This window comes from Nannospalax galili, unplaced genomic scaffold (genome assembly GCF_000622305.1).
Source record: "Nannospalax galili isolate Female #2095 unplaced genomic scaffold, S.galili_v1.0 scaffold127, whole genome shotgun sequence".
Lineage (NCBI taxonomy): Eukaryota > Metazoa > Chordata > Mammalia > Rodentia > Spalacidae > Nannospalax > Nannospalax galili.
The window spans coordinates 4,652,328-4,677,817 of record NW_008360326.1 but is presented as its reverse complement, the minus strand read 5'-3'; the positions used below and the strand labels follow the sequence as shown (position 1 = coordinate 4,677,817).

Sequence of the window (25,490 nt, the reverse complement as noted above, 5' to 3'; positions counted from 1 at the left end):
CCACCATAGCTAGCTTTGGAAAAAAGAAGTATCTTTTTTGGTTTTTAATATCTTCACTCTTAACTTTTATCCTAAAACCTCAAAAATAAGACTTCAAATACTGTAATACTACTTTAGGGGAAATGTAAAATGCAGTAGCATTCATTTGGGATGTATGAGGTAATGGTTATTCCTTTTATTTATTCATTTATTTTTAATTTTTGTGTTTGTGCTATATGTAAATTCCCCCTGTCTCTGCACACCAATGTAGGGATCATAAGTGAGTGCTACCATGACTAACTTTTCCTATGGGTGCTGGGAACTTAAACTCATGATTGGACAGCAAGTACATTTTCTCTCTCTTTTTTATCTTTTTGAGACAGGGTCTCTCTCTAGACCCAGCTGGCCTGGAACTATGTAGACCAGGTAGGCTTCACTCTCACAGAATTTATCCACCTCTGCCTCTGGCTCCCAAGTGCTGGGATTAAAGGTGTGTGCTACTATGCTCAGCAGCAAGCACATTTTTCACTGAGCCATCTTCTCAGCCCCAATAATTAGTCTTCGAAAGTAGAATAGCAGGGCATGGTGACACATGCTTTTCTTTAACCCTAATACTTGGGAGGCAGAGGTAGGTAGATCTCTGTGAGTTCCAGGCCAACATGGTCTATACAGGTCAGCCAATGCTACAAAGTGAGACTCTGTCTCAAAAAACAAAACAAAAATTAGAATGAAGTATATTTGAGAAATATGTCATGGAAATAGCAAAAATTTAAATTATATTTCCTGGCCTGGGGATGTAGCTTAGTTAGAAAAGTGTTTCCCCTAGCATGTATGAGGTTTGATCCTTAGTACCACATAAACCAGGCCTGGTGACACATGCCTATAATGGCAGCACTTAGGAGGCACAGGCAAGAGGACCAGGAACTCAAGGTCATCCTTGACTACACAATGAGTTCAAGGCTAACCTGGGCTAGACTCTGTCTCAAAAAAGCTCCCAATTTATAGTTTATAATCACAAGACCTTGAATGTAGATTGAATATAAAATCAGTAATCCAACCAACCAAAGTTTGTGATCAATATTCTTTTTTTGGGTAGTACCTAAGCAAAACTGTAAGAAAACAGTATCAAGAAAGGGCTTACATAGAAATGTGTGGGGCTGGAGAGATGGCTCAGTGGTTAAGAGCAGTGGCTGCTCTTGCAGAGGATGCAGATTTGATTACCAGCACCGACATGGCAGCTGCCAACCACCTGTAACTCCAGCTCAAGGGTATCTGATGCCCTCATCTGACCTCTGCGGGCATTGCACAACATGGGTGCACTTACATACATGCAGGTAATAACACTTATACGCATAAAATAAAAACATACACTGCCAGGCGTGGTGGTGCATGCCTTTAATCCCAGCACTTGGGAGGCAGAGGCAGGCAATCTTTTGTGATTCAAGGCCAGCCTGGTCTACATAGTGAGTTCCAGGGACAGCTGGGGCTACTGGGAGACCCTGTCTCAAAAAGACCCCCCAAAAAAAAACCAATCTGCTTTTCATTTCTGTTCTTCTTGCGCTCATTAATTCTGTCCTTTAACATTGAGAATCCATAAATCACATGGAAGGAGAGACCAGGATGGAAGTATGTAAGTCCCAAGTATTTCTCATACAACCTCCATAACAAATGTATATGGGCAGCTGGGGACAAGGTTTGGCAGTAGAGAACTGGCCTAGTGTGCATGAGAAATTGACTGGCGCATGAAAACCTAGGTGAAAAAGCAGATGGCAAACGCTGAAATTAAGAAAGAACTTAACCGGGCACGGTGGCTCATACCTTTGATCCCAGCATTTGGGAGGCAGAGGCAGGTGGATCTCGGTGAGTCCCAGGCCAGTTTGGTTTATATAGTGAGTTCTAGGCAAGCTAGGGCTACAGTCTCAAAAAGACAGAAACAAACAAACAACAGAAAGGGAGACAAGTCCTGATTCTAACTTTTTTGGGGTGGTGAGGTGCTAGGCCTGAACCTAAGGCCTTGTGTATGCTAGGCAGGCACTGTGTCACTGAGCTAGAGCCCCAGCTCCAAATTCAAACTCTTACTCTTATTTTCTTTTTTTCTAGAGATAGGGTTTCACTATGTAGCACTGGCTGGCCTATATCACCATGTAGACCAGGCTGGCCTTGAATTCACAGAGATCTACCTGTTTCTGCCTCCTGAGTGCTGGGTTTTACAGGCACGTGTCACATGCCTGTTTTTTTTTTTTTTTTTTAAGATTTATCTACTTTTGTGTGTATGAGTGTTTTGTTTCCATGTATGTATGTGTACCATATGCATGTGCAGAGGACAGAAGAGGAAGTCAGATCCCCTGAAACTGGAGTTATAGACAGTTGAGTGGAATCATGTGGATACTGGGACTGAACAAGGTCCTCTTGTCCTCTTTAAGAACAGCAAGTTGAGCCATCTCTCCAGTTCCCGCAAATTTTTATTCTGTTTTTTTTTTTTTTTTTTTTTAATTTTTAAGACAGGGTCTCCCTGTCGCCAACTTGCTATGTAAACCAAGGTGGCCTCCAACCCTCAGAGATTCATTCGCCTGCCTGTGCCTCCCAAGTGCTGGGACTAAAGGTGTGTGCCACCATGCCCGGCGCTTATTTTTTTATTTTATGTGTATGAATGTATTGCCTGCATGTATATGAGTGTACCCGTGCTGTGCAATGCCGCAGAGGTCTGAAGAAGGTATCAGATTCCCCTGGAACTGGAGTTAAGGACGGTTCATAGCTGCCATGTGGGTGCTGGGAATTGAACCCGGGTCCTCTGCAAGAGCAGCCAATGCTCTTAACCACTGAGCCATCTCTCCAGTACCCAAATTCTTATTCTTGTAATAACTCTGTTGAATTAAGTTCTTGCCTGGCATGATGGAAAATGTCTGTCATCCCAGTCATTCAGAAGACTGAGGTAGAAGGATTCTGAGTCCAAGGTCAGCCACAGCAACTTAATGAGACCTTGTGTCAAATTTAAAAAAATGAAAAAAGGTAGGGGACATTGCTCAGTGGTAAAGCTAGTGCAAGGCTCTTAGTTCAATCCTAAATATAATTAAAAAAAAATTAAGTTCTTAGCTGGGCGTGGTGGTGCACGCCTTTGATCTCAGCACTCAGGAGGCAGAGGCAGGCAGATCTCTGTGAGTTCAAGGCCAGCCTGGTCTACATAGTGAGTTCCAGGACAGCTGGGGCTGCAGGGAGACCCTGTCTCAAAAAAACAAAAACAAACAAACAAAAAAATTAAGTTCTTATTCTTTACTCTATAATTTGATGCTAAAATTCCATCTTAAATACTGGCCCTTACAGCTTCGCTAACAACATTTAGAATGGCAAGAAAAGTAAAGAAGCATTTTATTAGTGAATGAGACAACATCAAAGACACACAGAAACACAAAAAACCCACACAACTTAGACCACTATTATGAGTAAGAGTTTCGGTTTGCAAAATATCCCTAATAACTTAGCAATAATGGACTAAGGGTGTAGCTCTGTTAGAGTACTTGGCTAGCATGCATGAAGCCTTGGGTTCAATTGCTAGTACTGCATTGAAAGATATACTGAAAGCATGGTAATGAATGCCTGTAATCCCAGTACTTGGAAGATGAAGGTAGAAAGATCACAAGTTCAAGGGTTCTACAGCTACATAGTGAGTTTGAGGCTAGCCTAGCCTACATCTCAAGAGAAACAAAATACCAGAAATACAGGAAGATGCTGTCTCAAAAGAACCAAAAGGGTGTGAATTCCTATTCTCCCTGTTCTGTGAGACATATGAAAAACCAAAAAAGAAGAAAAAAACCAAAGCCCCAAAAGGCGCCTCAGGAAATGGAATGGAAGAAGAGCAACCTGTTTCTTCCCCTCAATGAAAAAGAAAGCTCTCTCCAAGGAGGAGCTGGTTAGTGATCCTGAAGAGACTGCTGCTACCAGCACAAACCTTCCTATTCCTAAAAGAAGTCTATACCTAAGGAGGAAATGGCCCCTGAAGAGGGAGCAAGAGTGTCTCCAAGAAAAAAAGGAAATTTTCTTCTGAGAAGGAGCAGCTAGCAGTGGGCCTGAAGCTACTGCTGGCAACAAGAGTGGCACAAAGACAAAGAGAAAGTTCCAGAAAATACCTCAGGAGGATTAAAATGGACATTTCTTGGGAGGGAGGGGCATACCATCCCAACCCATATAAACCCCAATTAAAAATCTGCCAACAAACAAACAAACAAACAAAAAAACGGAGGGAGAGGAAAAAGAAAAAGAAAAAGAAAAAAGAAACAAAAATAACTTACCAATAACTCCGAGGCTGGTGAGTCTAAGATATTCAAAGGGACGTGTTTTGCTGACTGTGTGCAAAAAGGGATACAAAAAAAGTGGGATGTGTGCTGCAAGAAAAGCTGACCTGGAAGAAAAAACAGCCATATTCAGAGCTCACTGTTAACGTCTACACATCAAATTTCCATGTTGGTTAACAATTTGTAACAATGTGAGAATAAGGAATTAAAAAAAAAAGAATTGTTTTAAACCTTTTATGCATTTAATACAGAAAATCTTGATCATCTTTTTATCACCTTCCCCTCTGGCTCCCTCCCATAGTGCCCCCCCGCCACCCCCAATTCATACATTCTGTCATTTTTGTTAAGGCCTATCATGTCAAGTTAGAGTGCCCAGATATCCCTCAGGGCAAGTTCATTCACTGAGGTCTAGTGAGCCTATCTAGAGTTTGTCCCTTTAAGATCAGCTCTTTCTCATTTAAGATTGGGGTCTGCTCTCCATTTCCACAGTTCTGTGCTAGGTTTTTGTCAGCTTGAGTTTGTATGGGTCTTGTGTATGCTGACAACAGGGCTGTAGGTTTGTACGAGAGTCCCAGGAGCCTGCGGAACTCTTAATTTCATATGGTCATGCACCTCCTCCCTGACTCTTAGAATCTTTCCATCCCCTCTTCTGCAATGGTCCTTGAACCTTGGGTGGGTGAATTTTAATATAGGAGTCTTGTCTAAGGACCCACACTGTAGAATCTTAGAATAAGGAATTTTTTTCTATTTAAAAAAGATTTTATTATTATTATTATTTTTTTGTCTTTTTGAGACAGGGTCTCCCTGTAGCCCCAGCTGTCCTGGAACTCACTATGTAGACCAGGCTGGCCTTGAACTCACAAAGATCCACCTGCCTCTGCCTCCCAAATGCTGAGATTAAAGGCGTGCACCACCACTCCCAGCTTATTTTTAAATTTTATGTGTACGAGTGTGTATTTTTCGCATGTAGGTCAATGCACCCGTGTCATGCAATGCTTTCAGAGGTCAGAAGAGGGCATCAGATCTCCTGGAACTGGAGTTAAAGATGGTTATTAGCCGCCATGTGGGTGCTGGGACTTGAACCTGGGTCCTCTGCAAGAGCAGCCAGTGCTCTTAACCGCTGAGCCATCTGTTCAGTCCAAAGAATAAGAAATTTTTAAGATAGAATGTTATTCATCATTAGTTTTTTTTTTTTTTTTTTTTAAAGACAGGGTTTCACTATGTAGCCCTTGCTGATCTGAAACTTTCTGTGTAGACCAGGCTGGCCTTGAACTCACTGCCTGCCTGCGCCTCCAGAGTGCCATCATGCCCAGCCTTCTCATGATTTTTAATAGAAAAAATAAGACACTCAAGTTTCACAGTTGCGTTTGAAGCCTACCAAACAAACAAACATCACAGCAAATAAACCTGATAATAGTTGCTTTCTTTTGATCCTCTTGCCTCCACCTCCCAAAGTGGTGGGATTAAAGTGTACAACCACCATGCCCACTGGTTATTAGTCTTGATCCACATTCTGAAATGTGTAATTCTGTCCCCTAAGAGATGTGCCAATTTTGGAGACATTTTGTCAGAAGTGAGATATGTTGAGGGCGACTGGCATCTAGTAGAAAGAAGCCAGAGATGCGTACACTGTCTAGGAGAGCACCCTCCTGCCCTCTTCTACCCACCATAGACGTACTCAGCTCAAGGGGTCAATGGCAGAATGGAAACCAACAGCCATGCTAAAGCAACATGATTTTCCCTTTAAATCAGCACCAAGTACATAAAAAACTGATTAACTTACAGCATCCTATTGTGAACTTAAAAAAAAGGGGGGGGGGGGCTGGAGAGATGGCTCAGTGGTTAAGAACACTGGTTGTTCTCGCAGAAGACCCAGGTTCAAATCCCAGCACCAACATGGCAGCTAACAACTGTCTGTAACTCCAGTCCCAGGGGATCCGACAGCCTCTTCTGACCTCCGGCAGGCATGGCACGACACGGGCGCACTTACCTACATGAAGGCAACACACGCATACACATAAGATAAAAATAAATAAATATTTTTAAAAAAACAAAAAGAAGCCAAGTTACAATAGCTAAGACCAGATGTGCTGGTGCACATCTATATATAGCCCCAACACCCAGGAGCTTTCCTGAGACAGGAGGATCATGAATTTGAGGCCAGCCTAGAGACTTTGTCTCAAAAGCCATTGCTTATTTGCTATACTTCTTTTGTTTGTTGTTGGAGATAGGGTTTATATAGCCTAGGCTGGCCTTGAACTCATTATGTAGCTAAAGATGACCTTGAACTCCTGATCCCTCTATTTCAACCTAAGTGCCTGGATTATAGGCATGCATAACCATGTCCAGCTAATTGTTGGCTTAAAAGCACAATTTTCTTTTTTGTTAGGCACATCATCAAATACATCAAGTATTTAAAAAAAATTCACTTGTAGTTAATGTCAGATAACTAATAGGAACATCTGTCTATGTACTTCTGTTAAGTAGATATAAATAATTCCCATTTTTGGACATAGAAATAATTCTCTTTTGTGGATTTTTTTAGACAAAGGAAGGTCTCACTATATTATACAGCCCAGACTGGTCTTTAATAAGTGTCTCAGGGACCATTAAAAGTTACAAAGCAGGGCAGCGGCTACAGAGCCAGCTCAGTAGTTAAGAGCACTGGCTGCCCATACAGAGGACCCAGGTTTGGTTCCAGCACCCACCTGGTGGCTAACTGTCTATAACTCCAGCCCAAGGAGATGATGCCTTCTTCTGGATTCTGCAGGCACTGCATGCATGTGGTGCACTTATATGCAGACAAAGCATTGATGCATATAAAAACAAAAAGGTTACAAAGCAGATTTACATTTTAAAATTACATTTATCAGGCTGGAGAGATGGCTCAGCGGTTAAGAACACTGGTTGTTCTTGCAGAAGACCCAGGTTCGAATCCCAGCACCCACACGGCAGCTAACAACTGTCCGTAACTCCAGTTTCAGGGGATCCAATGGCTTCTTCTGTCCTCGCAGGCACTGCACAACACAGGTGCACTTACATACATGCAGGCAATACACTCATACACATTTAAAAAAAAAAATCACATTTATCTATATGTTTTTAGGGGGTTATGTTCATGCCATGGTGATTCTCTCTTTTCATCATGTGGGTCCTGAGGATCAAATTCAGATTGTTAGGCTTGGCAGCAAGCCCTTTTACTTGCTGAGCCATCTTGCCAGCCCTAAAGTAGACTCTTGAACAGGATTTTGTTTACTTTCCCACATATGACAGTATGGCAAAAAGTTTTAACTTGCATGCCAAGTCCTGTGTATTATAGAGGCTGTTTAGAGTATTATGTTAAGAAGGATTCTGAAGTCAAATCTGGGTCCAATGGAAAAAAGTATTTAAAAAATATTTACTAAATTCTTGCTATCTGCCATGTATTGTGCAACAATAATGAAATAGTAACTTCCACAGATTTAGGAAGCAGAAATGGCCATATGCTTAACACACACTTTACTTTCCTGTCATGTGAATGCTGCACTTTAAAAATTCATTCCTCACGGGGCATGGTGGCACACACCTTTAGTCCCAGCACTCAGGAGGCAGAAGCAGGCGGATCTCTGTAAGTTCAAGGCCAGCCTGGTCTACATAGTGAGTTCCAGGTCAGCTGGTGCTACAGGGAGACCCTGTCTCAAAAAGACCAAAAAAAAAAAAAAAAAAAATATCGCTTATACACATTAAAAAAAAAAGAAGGGGGGCTGGAGAGATGGCTTAGCAGTTAGGAGCACTGAGCACTGACTGCTCTTACAGAGGACCTGGGTTTGATTCCCAGCACCCACATGGCAGCTAACAACCATCCGTAACTCCATTTCCCGGGGAATCCAACGCCTTCTGACCTCCAAAGGCATTGCACAACACGGGTGCACATATATACATGCAGGCATAACACTCATACACATAAAAAAAAAAAAAATTCATTGCTATGAGATGACTGATTTAACTGAACACAATTAAAATCATTACATAATTAATTAAAAAATATTTTATTATTATTTCTTAATTTTATGTGTATGAGTGTATTGCCTGCATGTAAGTGTACTTGTGTCCTGAGTGCTTGTGGAGATCAGAAGAGGGCATCAGATTCACCTGGAAGTGGGACAGTTGTCAGTCACCATATGGATACTGGGAATTGAATCCGTGTCCTCTACAAGAGCAGCCAGTGCTCTGGCCCTCTTAATTTTGTTTATTTTTTCAGATAGAGTCTTCTGTAGCCCACATTGGCCTGGGTCTCCCTCTATCGCCCAGGCTGGCCTAAAACTTGATGAGAGCCTCTGTCTCAGCCTCCAGAGTGCTGGGATTACAAGTGTGAGCCACCATGCCAGGCTTAAAGCTCTGGTTTTATACTCAGAATTGAATCACTGAATGAGAACACTTTTAAGGTAACAAAATTTTTTTTTCCTTAGAACACTAGAAAATCATGAAATTATTTGTTCATCTATTTATGTTCAGGGTGTTTAGTGATATTTTCAGTACTGTTATGATGTTAAGGTGTGAAATTGTATTCTGCTTCATTTTAAAAACATAAGACATTTCCTTCAAATATGAAACCAGAAACTTTGAAAAATGGCTAGCAAACTTAATAATGGAGAAATGTACATGTCAACTGTCAAAGGAAAACAAGAGAAAGGTGGGTATGATGGTACACACCTGTAATCTCAGCACTTGAAAGAAAGAGGGGGTAGGATTAAGTCTCAGGCAAGCCTGAGCTACAAAACAAAAATTGAAGCAAAACAACAATGAAAAAGCCTATCTCAAAAATCCAAAACCAGGGGCTAGAGAGATGGCTCAGCAGTTAAGAGTACTGGCAGAAGACCTGGGTTAGAATCCTAGCACACATGGTGGCTAACAACGGTCTTTAACTCTAGTTCTAGGGGGGATCCAACATCTTCTATCCTCTGTGGGCACTGCACAACACAGGTGCACTTATATACATGCAGGAATAACGCTCATATACATAAAAATAAATTAAAAAACGAAATCCAAAACCAAACAACCCATCTTAACCCCAAGTAGTCACAAACAACCCCAAAACCAACTAACAAAGCATATTTAAAAAACCCAGAGATGTGGATGGAGAGATGGCTCAGGTTAAGAACACTAGTAGTTCTTACAGAAGACCCAGGTTCAAATCCCAGCACCTACATGGCAGCTAACAACTGTCTATAACTCCAGTTCCAGGGGAATTCGACGGCCCCTTTTGTCCTCCACAGGCATTACATGACACGAGTGCACTTACCTACATGCAGGCAATACACTCATACACAAAAAATTAAAAATAACAAATAAAATAAAAAAACAAAACAAAACTCAGAGACATAAAATTTCACCTGCACACATGACACTGCAAGTTCCTTCTCTGATCACTCAGATAATAGAGGGACCTTATTAAGCAAAACCTACCCCTATCACCTTACCAACTCCCACAAAACATTTACCTGGTCTCTGGGTGTGAGGCCACACACTGCAGTAATGCCAGAGCATTGCAAACTCTATTGGACTGGTGTGCTGTCAAGGTGGGAGGGTTGATAGATGGATAAATATTCACAATTTCCTGAGGAAAAAAAAACAAAACAAAATGAATCCCAGATGAGTAATAATTACAAAACTAAATTGTCATGGTACTAAAAAATAACAATCTTGCCAGGTGTGGTGGCGCACACCTTTAATCTCAGCACTTGGGAGGCAGAGGCAGGCAGATCTTTGTGAGTTTGAGGCCAGCCTGGTCTACATAGTGAGTTCCAGGACAGCTGGGGCTACAAGGAGACCCTGCCTCAAAAAGACAAAAAAAATAAAAAAATAAAAAAATAAATAAACGAAATATTAAAAAAAAAACAAAACGAATAACAATCTTAAAAGGTCATCTTAATTCCACACATCCTAGAAAAACTGAATTATTCTTTCATCACAAACATACTGAACTAGGAAAAATTTCTATATGTATCTCTAGGAACATTTCTATGGAGACAACTGGGGTCTCCTACCCTTCCTCATAGATTTTGCAGCTTAATTAACATTCTGCTTTAAGTTATACTGATGAGATTGATGATGAACAAAATTCCATTTATCTTAATTGCAAAATCTTTGGTCAAAATGCTCCCATAACATTAAAAGATTCTTGGCTACATGTATTAAGGACAGAATATGAATTTACCAGATATGAAAGATTATTAGCAACTTGGAGTAACAGTTTAAAGGATAATTGTCCTACTACCTTGGTATCTTAAGATTGTTCCACTTTAATTTATTCTCCACCAATCACCATTCTAGTCTGAATCAAATTTTAGTCATTTATTCTTTATTTTTACACATCCATCCATCCATCCATCCACCGACCCACCTACCTACCCACCGGCCTGTTTATGTGCACACGCTATGGCACATGTGTGGAGACCAGAGGACAACTTGCAGGAGTTGGTTCTTTCCTTCTTCTATGTTTGTTCTTCGGTTCCATCTCAGGTTGCCAATCTCACCATTCCCAGTTACTTGCTCTTTAATGTACACACATACCCACCTACCCACCTTTAATTCTACATCAATTGTATCTTTTTTTGAGACAGGGTCCCCCTGTAACCCTAGCTGGCCTGGAGTGCTGGGATTAAAGGTGTGCACCACCATGCCTGGCTCGCTGGCTACATCAATTACATCTTTATCTTTTCTTTCCCCAGACCATACCTATGATTGCTAGACTATCTCCATGTTCTTCCTTGATATATAGATTTATCCTGTTGTACTCCTAAAAGCTTTTTCTCTACATAGCTTTTAGATTTACCTGTTAAATATTGATTTTAGAGCTCGACTCTCAAGCCAATTAAATTCAATCTCTTAGGGAGAATCCCAAAATCTGCATTTTAACAAACATCTTAGACTTTTCTCTAAAATGGATTCTTAAAAATGCTAATGTTTAAAAATCACCCTTCGAAAGCCTTCAAAATCATTTGAACAAAGAGAAAAACAGACATGTGATGGACATGAATGAATTGCTACTCATGGATATATACCTACCTGTAAAAGTGCTGCAATAGTACCAAATGAATGCCACAGCATAGGTGCAAGGTCAGGGACAGATTCTCGCTTCTTGCTTAGCTCCAGCAAAGCATTCTCCCTTGTCTCAGGACTGGACAGTTCGTTGATCCACTGATAGATCTTTTCTCTGTCCACCTGAGCCAGTGCAGTAGGCACAGGCTTCAGAGGAAAAAAAGAAAATAAATGTGAGCTTATTACAATCAAACCAAGTCTTATCCTGCAGTAGTGGTTTTAGAAGAAATACATTTTAGGAGTTTATTTATTTATTTACTTTTTGGTCTTTTTGAGACAGGGTCTCCCTGTAGCCCCAGCTGACCTGGAACTCGCTATATAGACCAGGCTGGCCTCGAACTCACAGAGATCCACCTGCCTCTGCCTCCCAAGTGCTGGGATTAAAGGCATGTGCCACCACACCCAGTAGGAGTTTATCTTTTTTGAAACATATTTGAAGATTTATTATTTACATGTTTCTGTGGGTGCCAACAGAGGCTGGAAGGGAGTGTCAGATCCCTTTGAGCTGGAGACACAGGTGTTTGTGAGTCACCGGCATAGATGCTGGGATGTGGACTCCAGTCCTCTTACAGAGCAGTAAGAGTTATTACTGCTGACCTATCTCTCCAGACTTAGGAGTTTATCTTATAAGTGTGTTTGGGTTGTACTGAAGATATGCCAAAATGTTTCCTATTGTGATATTTTAAAGCAGAAAAATAAACAGCTATCAATAAGAGATGGCCTAAATGTATCTTGGTTCATTCAGGTATGAAGTAGTACCCAATTCTTTTATGAAGTATATTACACAGATAGTACTTACAAGTTACTATTAAACTTTACAGTGATAAAAATGACCTAAAAATGACCTAGTAATTGTAAAGATGGAAAGCCAAGAAACAGAAAGAACTGCCTTTCTTGAAGAACAGAATGAAGTATTAAGATGAACTTTGAGGTGGACTCAAGTTTATTCTACTCAACTTGAATAATACTTGATTATTCAACTTGATTATAAGCTTCCCATTATTTCACTTGCCTAACAATGAGTTAAGTTGCCTGAATTGACTAGAATACCATGCAGCTTAAGCTTTACTTTACAGTAATCTGCTGCAAACTGTTTTGAAATTTCTACTTGCAATACCTCTCAAGGAATCAAAGGCCCCTAAACCAACAAAATGATAGAAAGGGTAACTTCCTTCAGAAGAAGTTTTGCTTAAACATTTGCCCTTTTAAAAAAATATATATATTTTATTATTTTTATTTTATGTGTATGAGTGTTATGCGTGCATGTAAGTAAGTGCATCCGTGTCGAGCAGTGCCCATGGAGGACAGTGGAAGCTGTCAGATCCCCTGGAACTGGAGTTACAGACAGTTGTTAGCTGCCATATGGGTGCTGGGATTTGAACCCGGGTCTTCTGCAACAAGAGTCAGTGTTCTTAACTGCTGAGCCATCTCTCTAGCCCTGTAAACATTTGCTCTTTCTATGGAGACAGTAAAGGACCACAACTTAAAAACTATAGTATTTTTGGAAGTAACATTCCTACCTAAAGAGAGAATGCATGTTTAGAGCATTATGCCACCTTAAAAAACAAAACAAAACAAAAAACCATTGGGCCAGACATGGCGGTGCACACCTTTAATCCCAACACTCGGGAAGCAAGAGGCAGGTGGGTCTCTGTGAGTTCAAGGCCAGTTTGGTCTACATAGTGAGTTCCAGGCCAGCTGGAGCTACAGGGAGACCCTGTCTCAAAAAGACCACCCCCCCCCGACAAAACACTATAAACTCATAGGCTAAATTTTAGTTTCCAGTCCTCTGCCTAGTCTCATGGAAAGAGTCCTCCAATACTATAATGTAATAACTAAAAGAAGACTCAGAGACACTGATCCAGCAATATAGTATCTATCTGAATTGGTCAGTACCCATTCCAGTCAACCTCCCCCAAAGTCTTATCATATATATACCACTATCAGCAAATTCTGTGACCTTAATTAAGAGCTAGCCTGTGACTTGTATTAGGCACCACCATACTTCAACTTGCCTGATAGCCACCAGTCAGCATACCATGACTCCTGTACACCAGGTCTCATCCTCATATTCCCTTTGCCAGGGATGCAGGCACTCTGGAAGGGCAATGTCTCACACCTACTTGGGATACAAAAATCATGGCCATGTCCTCCAGAAACACCGTAGAACCGTGGAACCTCTTTGAGTGGGAGGCAATGTGGTCACACAATCACTAGCTTCTGCACTGCAGTCATTCCAACAAGAGGGAAGTTTGGCATCTGAGATCCTCTATTTTATCAACCTATTAATTTTCACCCTCACTCTACTGCAGTAGTACTTAAGCCAACTGAATACACACTTATCAGAGTAAAATATAATTACTCTTCACTAACAGGCACTGTTTTATAATACTATAATTTTTTGTTTTGTTTTTAAAAAGATTCATTTTATTTTTATTTTATGTATGTGTTTTGTTGTATGTATATAAGTGCATTTGTGCATGCAATGCCCATGGAGGTCAGAAGGGCTTTGGAGACCCTAGAACCCCTAGAGGAGTTACAGACAATTGTGAGCTGCGATTTAGGTGATGGGAATTAAATGTGGGTCCTCTCCAAGAGCAGCTAGTGCTGGGGATCTAATTCAAGACCTCATACAGATTACTTTGTATTACCAATTAGTAAGCTTGTTGGGGACATCATCCCCAAATAAAACATCAAAAACACAACTCCATCACTAGATCTTGATGATGATAATAAGAACTCAAAAAATATACATGTCATGCTGGCGTGGTGGCACACACCTTTAATCCCAGCACTCAGGAGGCAAAGGCAGGTGATCTCTGTGACTTCAAGGCCAGCCTGGTCTACACAGTGAGTTCTAGGACAGCTGGGGCTACAGGGAGACCCTGTTTCTAAAAGACCAAAAAATATGTGTGTGTGTGTGTGTGTGTGTGTGTGTGTGTGTGTATGCCATTCTCTACCTGAATCACAAGGGTTATTTAGCCACACATTTCACAAAAACACAAGAAGCTAAAAACTGTCTTCCTAAAAGGTGAATTAGAAGTGAAAGAAGGGGGTGGTGAAGAGGAAACTGTGTTATCCTTCTTTTAAACATAATTGTACTTAATGGTCACATCAAGGTGTAATTATTTTATTTTACAAGGAGTTTTGAAAACTACAGGTACCCAACAGCTAGCAGATTTCCACCTCATCCTACTTCCTGAAGACACGTAGTAGGGTGCATTAGGGCCCGAAGAACCAGCTACTCATGAGGAGGTTCGCCTATGACTTTCCTATTGGAGATTATCTTGAAAAACATTAACAGCAGCAGGATATTGACTATGAGAGCAGAGGTTAACATATTTTGAGGCCTAGATCCTTCAAGAATCAAAAGAAAACTACGGATCTCAGGAAAAATAGTTGCAAAAACTAAAATCGTTCTATATATAATTGCAGGCGATTCATGGACTCTTCGTATTGCAAACAGGGATCAAAACTTAGGAATGTTTATCAAATTAAAAATAGGGTGGAGAGATGACTCAGTGGTTAAGAGCACTGGCTGCTCTTGCAGAGGACCTGGGTTCGGTTCCCAGCACCCACATGATGGCTAACAACCATCCTTAACTCCAGTTCCAGGGGATCCCATGTCCTCTTTGATCTCTGCAGGAGTTGCCTGACATGGGTACACTTACATACATGCATACACATAAAATTAGACTCATACACATAAAATAAAAACTCTGGGCAGGAACCTGGAGCACAGATTATGGAGGAATGCTGCTTACTGACTGGCTTGTTCCCTTGGCCCATGCTCCTTGCTTTCTTATTCACTCAGGACCATCTACCAGGGGTGGCATGGCCCACAGTGGGCTGAGCCCTCTCATGTCACTCAACAATCAAGAAAATGCCCCACAGGCCAATCCAATGGGAGAAATTCTTCAATTGAAGTTTCCTTTATTCAGGTGTGTCAAACTGACAACTAAAGGTATCCAGCACAGGTGCTATGGCACATGCAAGCCTGCACGCCCATACACATCACCCCCCCCCACAATAATAACAAAAAAAGTTTATAGAGTAGGTAAGACCTCAACTTTCAAGAAACTGTATAAGGTATGATCATAAATGGGATGCATACTGGATTGGGAGCACCAAGTGGCTTCAAAACCCATTCTAGCCATTTATAGAGCTGTGTGACTTAAGGTATATTTATTCAGTTCTGTTATGGTTAAAGTGAAGGCACTATAGTAAATAACTACCAGTCTCAGTTCCAAAATCTTAGCAACTATTTACTTCTGTTTTAAGAGAGAAATTTCAGTTTCATGGAACTATAATTCACATACAATAAAAGCACACCCATTTTAAGTGTACACTTCAGTGAGTTTTCACAAATGTATACATCTGAGTAACCATCACAACAATTACAATACAAATCACTTTTATTTCCCCCAGAAACTCTTCCAGGGCCTCTTTCAGTAAACCCCATAACCAGCTCTAGACAATCATAGATATTTTTTGCTGCTATAGATGAGGTCTGTGTTTTCTATAAATTGTTATTAGGAGGCAATAATTACTGAGCACAGCCAGGTGCTGTAGATTACTCCATTTTATCCTCTAAATGCCAAGAAGGAGGTTAATAAAGGTTTAACATAGTCAAGGTCACACAGGGAATATATGTATGGTATAATTAAATTTAAACTCTAAGACTACTTTCTAGAATCAGTGTCCCCGTCTGGTCTATAGGAGTGAAATCACAAATATCCCTCCAACTTGAAGAAATTATTTCTTAGAACTCTAACAGAACTTTCTTTAGTATTGTTATAACATAGCTCATTAACAGCTGTATTTGCATAGTGAGTTCACCTACTAGTACATACCCAGTCACAAAATCATTTATGAGAAGTTTGATTTAGACTATTAGTTATCTTCAATACTTACTCCAAAATTAGAAAAGGGTTCTAGTGTCTATTATATTATTCCTTGTAACCCATTAAAGTCAATAGCCCCTTCCTTTTAACAAATGCATTAAAAAATATTATCAGTGGTTAAGAACACTGGTTGTTCTTGCAGAAGATGCAGGTTCAAATCCCAGCACCCACATGGCAGCTAACAACTGTCCGTAACCCCAGACCCAGGGGATCAGACAGCCTCTTCTGACCTCCGTGGGCACTGCACAAACACGGGTGCACTTACCTACATGCAGGCAATACACGCATACACATAAAATAAAAATAATAAAATTTAAAAAATATTATCAAAACTTAACAGAGAACTACTCTACTTTTCTATTGAGTAGTTTGTATATATAAAATGTATTTCAAATGAATACTTTTTCCCTTTCAACAAAACTTAGCTCAGGAACATTATCTACCTATGAGTCATCAATAGCAAACTGCTATCATCACAAATGAAGTGTGAATAGTAGAAAGACATTTGTAAATTATTTAAAATATACACATTAACATTTATCCATAAACTGGAAACATTTCCCTCCTTTGGTGAATTGAAAAATTGATGCTGATGGATTTCTTATAGCTGAGGGGCTGAAGAGATAGCTCAGTGGTTAAGATCTTGCAGAGCATAGCTGGACATGGTGGTACACACCCTTAATTCTAGCACTCCAGAGGTAAAGGCAGGTAGATCTTGAGTTCAAGGCCAGCCTGATCTATAGAGAGTTCCAGGACAGCTGGGGCTACAGAGAGACCCTGTCTCAAAAAAACAAACATCTTGCAGAGTACCCGAGTTCAGTTCCCAGCACTCACATAAGGCGGCTCACAACCTCTTATAACTCCAGCTCCAGGGGACTGGATGTCCTTTTTGGACTTTTCAGGTACCTTCATTCACATGCACATATCCCATAGACACACAAACATAAATATAATTGAAAATAAAAATAAATTTAAAAAATTTATTATTATTTTTTATGTGTATGTGTGTATTGCCTGCATGTAGGTAAATGCACCTGTGCCGTGCAATGCCTGTGGCGGTCGGAAGAGCCTGTCGGCTCCCCTGGGACTGGAGTTATGGACAGTTGTTAGCTGCCATGTGGGTGCTGGAATTTTTTAAAAAGAGAATGGTTGAGTTTTCCTACTATGTGACAGTGAATAAAGGAATTATGGGATTAAACTAGAGATAATTTTCTCAAGACTGTGGTTCAACATGTGTTTTGATTTGTTTGGTTCTGTTGAGATAAGAGTCTCCCCATAGTCCCACTGTTCCTGGAAATCAATATGTAGACCAGGATGGCCTTGATCTCAGAGAGCTCTTCCTGCCTCTGCCTCCTGAGTGCTGGGATCATAAGCCCACATTACCATACCTAACAAGTGCTTTTGAAAATTAACATAAAGATAATGTTCTGATGAAAAAAAGGTACTTTCTAAATAATGTTGAAAGCATCAAATTATAACTTAACTGTCCTTATAACTTCATAAATTAGGCCCATTTTTTTCATAAAACATTTTGTTGCTGTTTATTTTTTGTTTGTTGAGCCAAGGTTTCATTATGTAGTCCAGGTAGGCCTGAAACTTGTTATGTAGACCATGCTGGCCTTGAAATTTTAGCAATCTTCCCTGTTCTACCTCCCAAGTACTGGGATTATAGACATGTGCCACCATGTTTAGTTTCAAAATAGCTAAAACATGAAAGTAGGGTCTGCAAGGTGACTCAGCCACTAAGGGAACTTGTCATCAAACCTAATAACCTGAGTTCCATTCCTGGAACCCACATGGTAGAAGAAGAGAACTGACTTTTACAAACTGTCCTTTCTCACACACACACACACACACACACACACACACACACACACACAACCCTGACATAAAAAAATAGAATAGCCGAGATGTGGTGGTGCAGGCCTTTAATCCCAAAATTTGGGAGGCAAAGGCAGGCAGATCTCTAAAAAGTTCCAGGCCAGCCAGGGCTAACACAGTGAGATGCTGCTTCAAAAACAAAAAATAATGCCAGGCGTGGTGGTGCACACCTTTAATCCCAACACTCAGGAGGCAAGAGGCAGGTGGGTCTCTGTGAGTTCAAGGCCAGCCTGGTCTACATAGTGAGTTCCAGGTCAGCTGGGGCTACAGGGAGACCCTGTCTCAAAAAGACAAAAACAAAACAAAACAAAACAAAACAAAAAACATAATAAGCAAAGAGGAATCAGACAATTTGCCTAGTTTCAACAGGAGGTTTGCAAAGAGGCAGTGAATGAGATCTTATAGAGTACATACTTGCCAAAGACTAAGGTGTCTGGGAGTCCATCAGTTTAAATAAGAAGATAATACAATGGGCCTGGAAGATGGCTCAGTGGATAAAGTACCTGTAGCTCAAGCACAAGGACCCAAGTTTGGATCCTCAGCACCCACACAAAAGCTGGATGTGGAGACACACCATCTGGAACACCAGCATTGGGAGGAAGGGGACCTCATTGGCTAGCTATCTAGCTGAAATGGAGAGCTCCAGGCTCAGGGAGAGACCCTGTTCCAAAAAAAAAAAAAAAAAAAAGTAGAAGGCTGAGAAGATAAAGCACTTGCCATGCAAGGGTAGGGAACAGTGCTGTTGAGATCCCCAAAACCTTGACAAAAAGTCCTGCAGGTGTGACAGCTGCCTATAACCCTAATACTCAGGAGGCAGAGACAGGGATACCAGGGATTATGCTGGCTAGTTAGACTAACTCTATCAGTGAGCTCTGGGATCAAGTGAGAGATCCTGCCTCTGCAGAATAATTTAGGAAGATATCTGATATCAACTTCAGGGAAACACACACACACACACACACACACACACACACACACATGGATAATAAAATGATTAATGACACTGTTGGTTAGGTAGACAGCAAGTAAGACATAGTAGAAACCAGTGAAGATTATCAAATTTGTATCTAATGCATCTCCTAAAAAGTTCCTTTTGGCTGTTTCATGACCAGTAATTTCCATTACTGAAGACTCAAAGACATACTTCACCCCAAAGTCTGTAACAAAGTAATTTGTTAATTTATTGACACAGAAAGTAGAGTCACTTAATTAGTGTGTGAACCTACAATGACAGCTACTTAAAAAATTCATTTATTTTGTGCACCTATTTTGGTATGTATACACATGCCATTTGTGTGCTTATGTGGAGATCAGAGTACACTTTGTGGCAGTCAGTTCTCTCCTTCCACTATGGGTTCTGGGGACCAAGTCAGGTCATCAGACTTGGTGGCAAGCACCTTTATGTGCTGTGCCACCTCACCTGCCCGACCAATTACTTTACCAAATAAACAGTATTTGTTTAGTGTGTGTGCTGTATACATGTCTTCAGGGTACACAGAGGCAGAGGACACAGGTATCCTGTTTTCATCACTTCTCTGCCTTACTCCTTTGAGACAGGGTCTCTCAATGAACCTGGTGCTAGGCTAGTGGCCAACAAACCCTAGTGATCTTACATGTCATGTTGTGGCCGTGACTGACTTTTTTTAATTGATTTTTTGTGTGTGTATTTCATACACAACATCCCAAACAATCTTACTTATCTTTATACCCGCATCCCAAATGGCACCCTCCCATAGCCTCTGCCCCCTAAGCCCATATACTGTCATCCCTGTTACTGTCCACTGTGTTGCATGACTGACTTTTTATGTGAATGCTGGGGATTTGAACTTAGGTTCTCATGTTTGAGTGGGAAGTGCTCTTGCCTGTTCAGCTACCTCCCTACCCCTCCCTTATATTTTTATTTTTGGAAATAATTCTTTGAAATGTTTCTGTCCCCATTAAATAGAAGAAAAGAAGAAGCCAATTACATATTGTGTTGGCAGTAAAGGAGATATTGGGATATATTCCATAATGGCAAGAAAACTACCAGAGTCAAAATTTAAGATATTTCTCTAAGTACTTTAATTTTTTTGTTTTGCTTTTTGAAGAATCTCACTATGTAGCCCTGGCTGTCCTGGAACTTGCTATATAGATCAGGTTGACTTCAAATGCAGAGCTCAAACTCACAGAGATCCGCCTGCCTCTGCCTCCCGAGTGCTGGGATTAATGATGTGCACCAGCACAACTGGTAAACTATCTCAATCCTTTGTTACTGTTCTTCTAGTAAATAACACCCCAATTTTACTGTCTTTCAATAGTACTTTTTCTCTAAAGGGATAGTTTCCTTGCTATATATTAAAAAAAGATAATGGGACTGGGGATATAGCTCAGTGGTAGAACTCTTGCCTAGTATGCATGAGGCTGTAAATTTAATTCCTACCCCCCCCCCCAAAAAAACCTTGAGGGCTAGAGAGGTGGCTCAGTTGGTAAAGTGCTTACCATAAGGATCTGAGTTTGATTTTTAGAACCTACCTAAGAAGCTAAGTGGTGGCAGCCCATGCTTGTAATTCTAACGTTGGAGAGCAGACAGGCAGATCCCTGGGGCTCACTGGCCAGCCAGTCTAGTCAAATCCATGAGATAAACCCTGTCTGAAAGGTGGACCACTCCAGAGGAATGACACTGAAAGTTGATCTCCGCTCCCCAAATACATACATCAGGTGTATCCAAGTACATGTGTGCACACACACACACACACACACAAAAGTACACATACAAATTTTCATTATTAAGCAAAAAGTAAACAAGTTCTCATGAGACTAAGATTATTTATGGCATTGTTGCATGTAGTAACCCTTCTCAGTTTCTAGTGAACGGTATGTAATTTTTTGTCCAGATCACAATAATATAAGCAGTTTAGATTATGGGCATAAGGAACCAACCATAAAGGAGTTGTCTCAAGTTTTCTGTTTCAGTTGCATCACTAATCAAATATCCTAATGAATGACATAAAACTTGTCAGAGCTGCAGTGTGGTCCAAACAATACAACAAGTAAAAGTGCAGTTTTAGGTTCAAACTTTTCAATTAATGTAAGGTACTGTAAATGTAAATGAAGACATAAATGCTAAGAATTTATTATAAGTAATGCACCATAGTTTTAAGAGCTGCTTGAAAGATGCATTAGGGAGCAAAAGAAAAATAAAAGGAGATGAACAGGCAAGAATATGGGAAGAGCAGGTTGGTATTAATCCTAGAGAACATGATTGCATGTTGAGATCAATCATCCAACCTTGGAATAATTTCCCTTGTTTAATCTGCCTCTTCCTTACCAGCAGCAACTCCATCTTTCAACTTGCAGCTTCTCAATTACAGGTGTAAGTGGGGATAATGAACAAAAAACAGCTAGGGGCCTTGTTCCTCAGAGCTGCTTTTTGAAGTGACTGCCAGAGCTCTGGTAAAGCCCAAGATTGTCAAAAAGAGTATTAAGAAGTCCACTCTGCACCAGTCAAACCAATATATCAAAATAAGTGCAACTAGATACCCAGAGGCATCGACAATAGGGGTTGGAGAAGATTCAGGAGCCAGATCCTGATGGCAACACTGGTTACAGGAGCAAAAAGAAAACAAAACCCAGGCTGCCCAGCAGCTTCCATATCAATCCAGGAGTTGAAGTGCTCCTGATGTGTAACAAACCTGTGTTGAGCTCACTCACAACATTTCTCCGAAGTACTACCAAGCCCCTTGGAAAGAGCAGCACAGTTGGCCACCAGTCACCAATGCCAATACCAGGCTATGCAGCAAAGAAACAGAATAGATGGCCCACGTGCACGTTTCATTTGTGCTTAAATAAAATCACAAAATGGCAAACAAGGACAAAACAAAAACCATCTCGGGAAATTATAATCTAATTGAGAGTTTGAACAGTTATAAAAACTCAGTGACAGGATACTGAATACTTGTTCTGGAAATGAGAAGACATCAAATTTCACAAAGCAGTGCCTTTTTTTTTTTTTTTTAATTTTTGTAACTATTTAGTTGTGTATTATGAGTTCCAGGGATTCAACTCAGGTCATGAGGCTTAGGAGCACGTGCCTTTTCCTGTTGAGCTATCTCCACAGAATAATATCCTCAGCCCTTAAACTTTTTTAAAATTTATTTATGTGTATGAGCGTTTTGCCTGCATATAAGTATACCTGTGCTATGTAATGTCCACAGAGGCCAGAAGGTGTGGGATTCCCTGAAATGGACTTATAAAGGGTTGTGAGCTGCCATGTGGGTGCTGGAAACTGAATTATCCTTTTTCCTATATGGCTGTAAGAGCTCTTAGTGGTCACTTGCTTCATCTGTGGCCTGCCGGTCAGCACCGAATGCCTAACTTGCACTAGGATCTGTCCTAGCGGATACCACAGGATATCTGCCCTAGCGGATACCACAGGATATCTGCCCCATCCTCAAGAGGGAGAAAGACAACCAACAAGTAAAGGAAATCCAGTAATTACACATGGGGATCAATGCTCTATATGACAAAAGTTTGGGATTACAAGCTACTCTGGAACAGAGTGATCAGGAAAAGCTACTCCGGATCTAATCAGTGGAGATCCGAGGGGAGAGGAAAACAGCTACATTCACATGCTGTGTGTGTGTATGGAGGTCATTCCAGATAGACAAACCAGAGACTGCACCTTGGAACGGAAAAGTGCATGCGCTTTTTGGTTGGAGCTTAAAGGAGCAAGTGACAAAAATCGAGGCTTATAAACGTAGCTAAGGACTGCATCATACAGGGCCTTGTAAGCCAAGGAATCTAGATGCAAGGGAGGGCTGTAGTATTACTTCAGGTAGGTGAATACGTGATTCAATTTTCTTCCTAAAGATCATCCTACTAAAACGAGATGAGAGCAAGGTTTTAAACGCAAAGAGCCATAAAGTCACATGCAATAATGATGAACTTCTCCGGGCCTCTGGCTTTCTACATGCAAAGCAAGTGGTTTGAGCTAGAAGCCATTTCCTTCTCTCTGAGCTGTGCCTAAGCCGGGGGCTCGGATAGCTCCGGCCCAGACCGAATGACCGAGGACAATCCTCATCCTGGCCGACCAACGCCTAGCACACAACAGGAGTCCTGAAACTGACATGAGGCGCAATCGATGAATGAATGGCTCGGCCGCGGCCGCGCGGGAGTGTGCTCCGAGAGCGGGGCCAGGCCTTGACATCGGAAAAGAACGCAAGGTGCTGCGCGCGAGGCCGCCAGACCGGTCGGGCTAGGATCGCCGGGGTCCGACCCCACCACTGCCAGGGCGCGGAGAGGAGGACGCCGGGACCTTGCGGGCTGGGGACAGAGGCAGCTGGACACAGAGCCCAGCCCTGGGAGCTACAGAGGAGGCCCAGACGCGAGGCCGAGGGCGGCATCCGGGCCCAGCCACTCACCGCTGCCGTCGCCAGGCTGTGCATGTTGGGAGCGGCCTCCGCTCTCCTTCCGCCGGACGCGCCGGACCCGTGTCCCCGCTTCAGCGCCTCTGCAGCGGGAGAGGATGAGCCGCCATCCGCCTCCCGATGGCTCCGCCCTCTCCGCAGCCCTCTGACCTCTGACCCCTGACCCCACCCACACAACCCTTTCCCGCCTCTTGGGCCTCGGTTTAGGTAACAGTTCCAGAGTTTGTTCTTTGACCCTTCGGATTTAGGACCAAAAGGACGTCTGCGACCTACTGGTCCTCGTATTCCCCCAGCTTCGCAGGTACCCCCAGAGGAACGTGAACCCTGACTTTCCTCCTAAGGCCCAAGAAGGGCGGGAAAAGGCCAGCGGCCTCGGGAGGACACGAATTGCGCATGCCCAACCGGGCTGACTGCGAGAGAAATGGTGGGAGGTCGAAATTGGTTTAAGTGGAAAGTGCGCATGTCTGGACAGTAGCGTCACGGCAGGGGAGGGGCTACCCGAGTTGGGGGCGTCGCTTGGTGATTGGGCGGGGTGAGGGCATGAGGGGGCGGAGTTTGAGGGCTTGCGCGCACGCGCTAGGACTGGTCGCGTCGAGTGTGCGTGCGTACGTACGTGTTTGCGTGTGCTCACAGTTCCCGCCATCAGCGGCTTTCCCTGTGTTGGGCCGAGAACAGCCTCGCTGTCTGGGGCTGGTCGTCCCTTCGTTCTGAGCCCTTCGGCTCCTCCCCCTCCGCGGGAACTCCGAGCGTCTGGCCGGCGGGTCCTTGACTCGCGACCCTCCAGCATAGGTAAGGCGGGTCGGGGCAGCTTCTGAACTGAGCCGTTTTCTCCCGCTCCCCCCACCCCCTGAGGTCCGCCCACTCGGCGTCCACTCCTGGAGTTCGGCCGGCTGTTGCTCTGCCGGCCCACGGCCCCTGGGTGCTCCCGGGGCCTTACAGACACCCCACTTGAGTGGTCCACCTTCACTTTCCCTCTCCCTTGACCCTGTCTGTATTGTCACTCGCTTCCTCTGTAGCCTACACCTGGCCCCTGTTCGTTAGGGCAGTGGTCGTTGCCACTCTCCTGGCCGGGTCTCCTGTCTCTCCGGGTGACTTCCGTTGTCACCTATCCATCAGGCCGTGGGCGGAATAGTCCTTGGCGTACTCGAGCGTTCTTTACTTTCTTCCTCTTAAACGCCCCTCACTAAAAGGCAGGAACTAATTTTTTAAACTAATTCTTGTGCATTTGGTTGCTTCCCATATCTAGGCATGGCGCTGAGTTTGTCCGGTTTACCAATTTTAAATCATTATTTGGGAAAGAAAATGGTAATTGATGATAAAGTCCCGAGTCTTGGGAGAGTTGTTCTGTAGTATTGTTTTGGACGGTAGCAATACCTGATGAGTCTCTAGCTGGAAGAGATATCTTAAGAGGGAATGTCAAAGAGGAAGTTGAGTGTATGGCTCAGAGAAGGGTTCTGGGCCAATACATACATAACCATTAGTATGTTATGTATGTATTGGTTCTGCTAATACTTGGAACCATGGATGGGGAGGAAATTGCCCAAAGAGAGTGCAGTGGACTTAAAGTGATCATTGAGAAATTATTAGCAGTTAATAGCTGGATAGAGAGGAGAGATTTCAGCACGAGTTCTATGTCTTGTGTTGCATACCCCTGAAAAATTGAATGAGGTCTGAAAAACCCAGTGACATAAAAGTGATTAGTTGTCTTAGATTTTGACAAAGTAAAATGATGTGGTTTCAGCCCTACGTTCTCTTCTTTAGTTCTTCCATTTTTCTCTAAGCTTTCAATTCCATTTTGCTCTAAGCTTTTCAATTTCCTATATACGGATTTTTTATTTCTAGTATGTTATGTTTTCAGTTTGTCCTTAGGAATTTCAAATATAACATGTCTGAAACCAGAGTTTGATCTTTCTCTCTGTACCCAAATTCTTTCCCTTCCAATGTGAATTTCA

The 25,490-nt window shown here is 42.1% G+C and overlaps 2 protein-coding genes across 4 annotated transcripts in view; one reads left to right on the top strand and one right to left on the bottom strand.

Annotated features, from left to right (window-relative positions):
• Positions 1–23,939, bottom strand: part of Cnot9 (CCR4-NOT transcription complex subunit 9) — a 38,248-nt gene extending 14,309 nt beyond the window's left edge. The window contains exons 1-4 of one of the 2 annotated variants that reach the window (XM_029560009.1): positions 23,533–23,939; positions 11,316–11,495; positions 9,749–9,864; positions 4,266–4,375 (exon numbers count right to left, since the gene is read on the bottom strand). In XM_029560009.1, coding sequence (XP_029415869.1) covers positions 4,266–4,375; positions 9,749–9,864; positions 11,316–11,495; positions 23,533–23,556 — 430 coding nt within the window. In that variant the 5' untranslated portion in view covers positions 23,557–23,939. The remainder of the gene's footprint in view (positions 1–4,265; positions 4,376–9,748; positions 9,865–11,315; positions 11,496–23,532) is intronic. The other variant, XM_008825715.3, reaches the window with a different exon arrangement.
• A 230-nt stretch (positions 23,940–24,169) lies between these two features.
• Positions 24,170–25,490, top strand: part of Usp37 (ubiquitin specific peptidase 37) — a 96,372-nt gene continuing 95,051 nt past the window's right edge. For both annotated transcript variants that reach the window (XM_029559991.1, XM_008825714.3), the window contains exon 1: positions 24,170–24,327. The gene's annotated coding sequence lies outside the window, so the exon portion shown is untranslated. The remainder of the gene's footprint in view (positions 24,328–25,490) is intronic.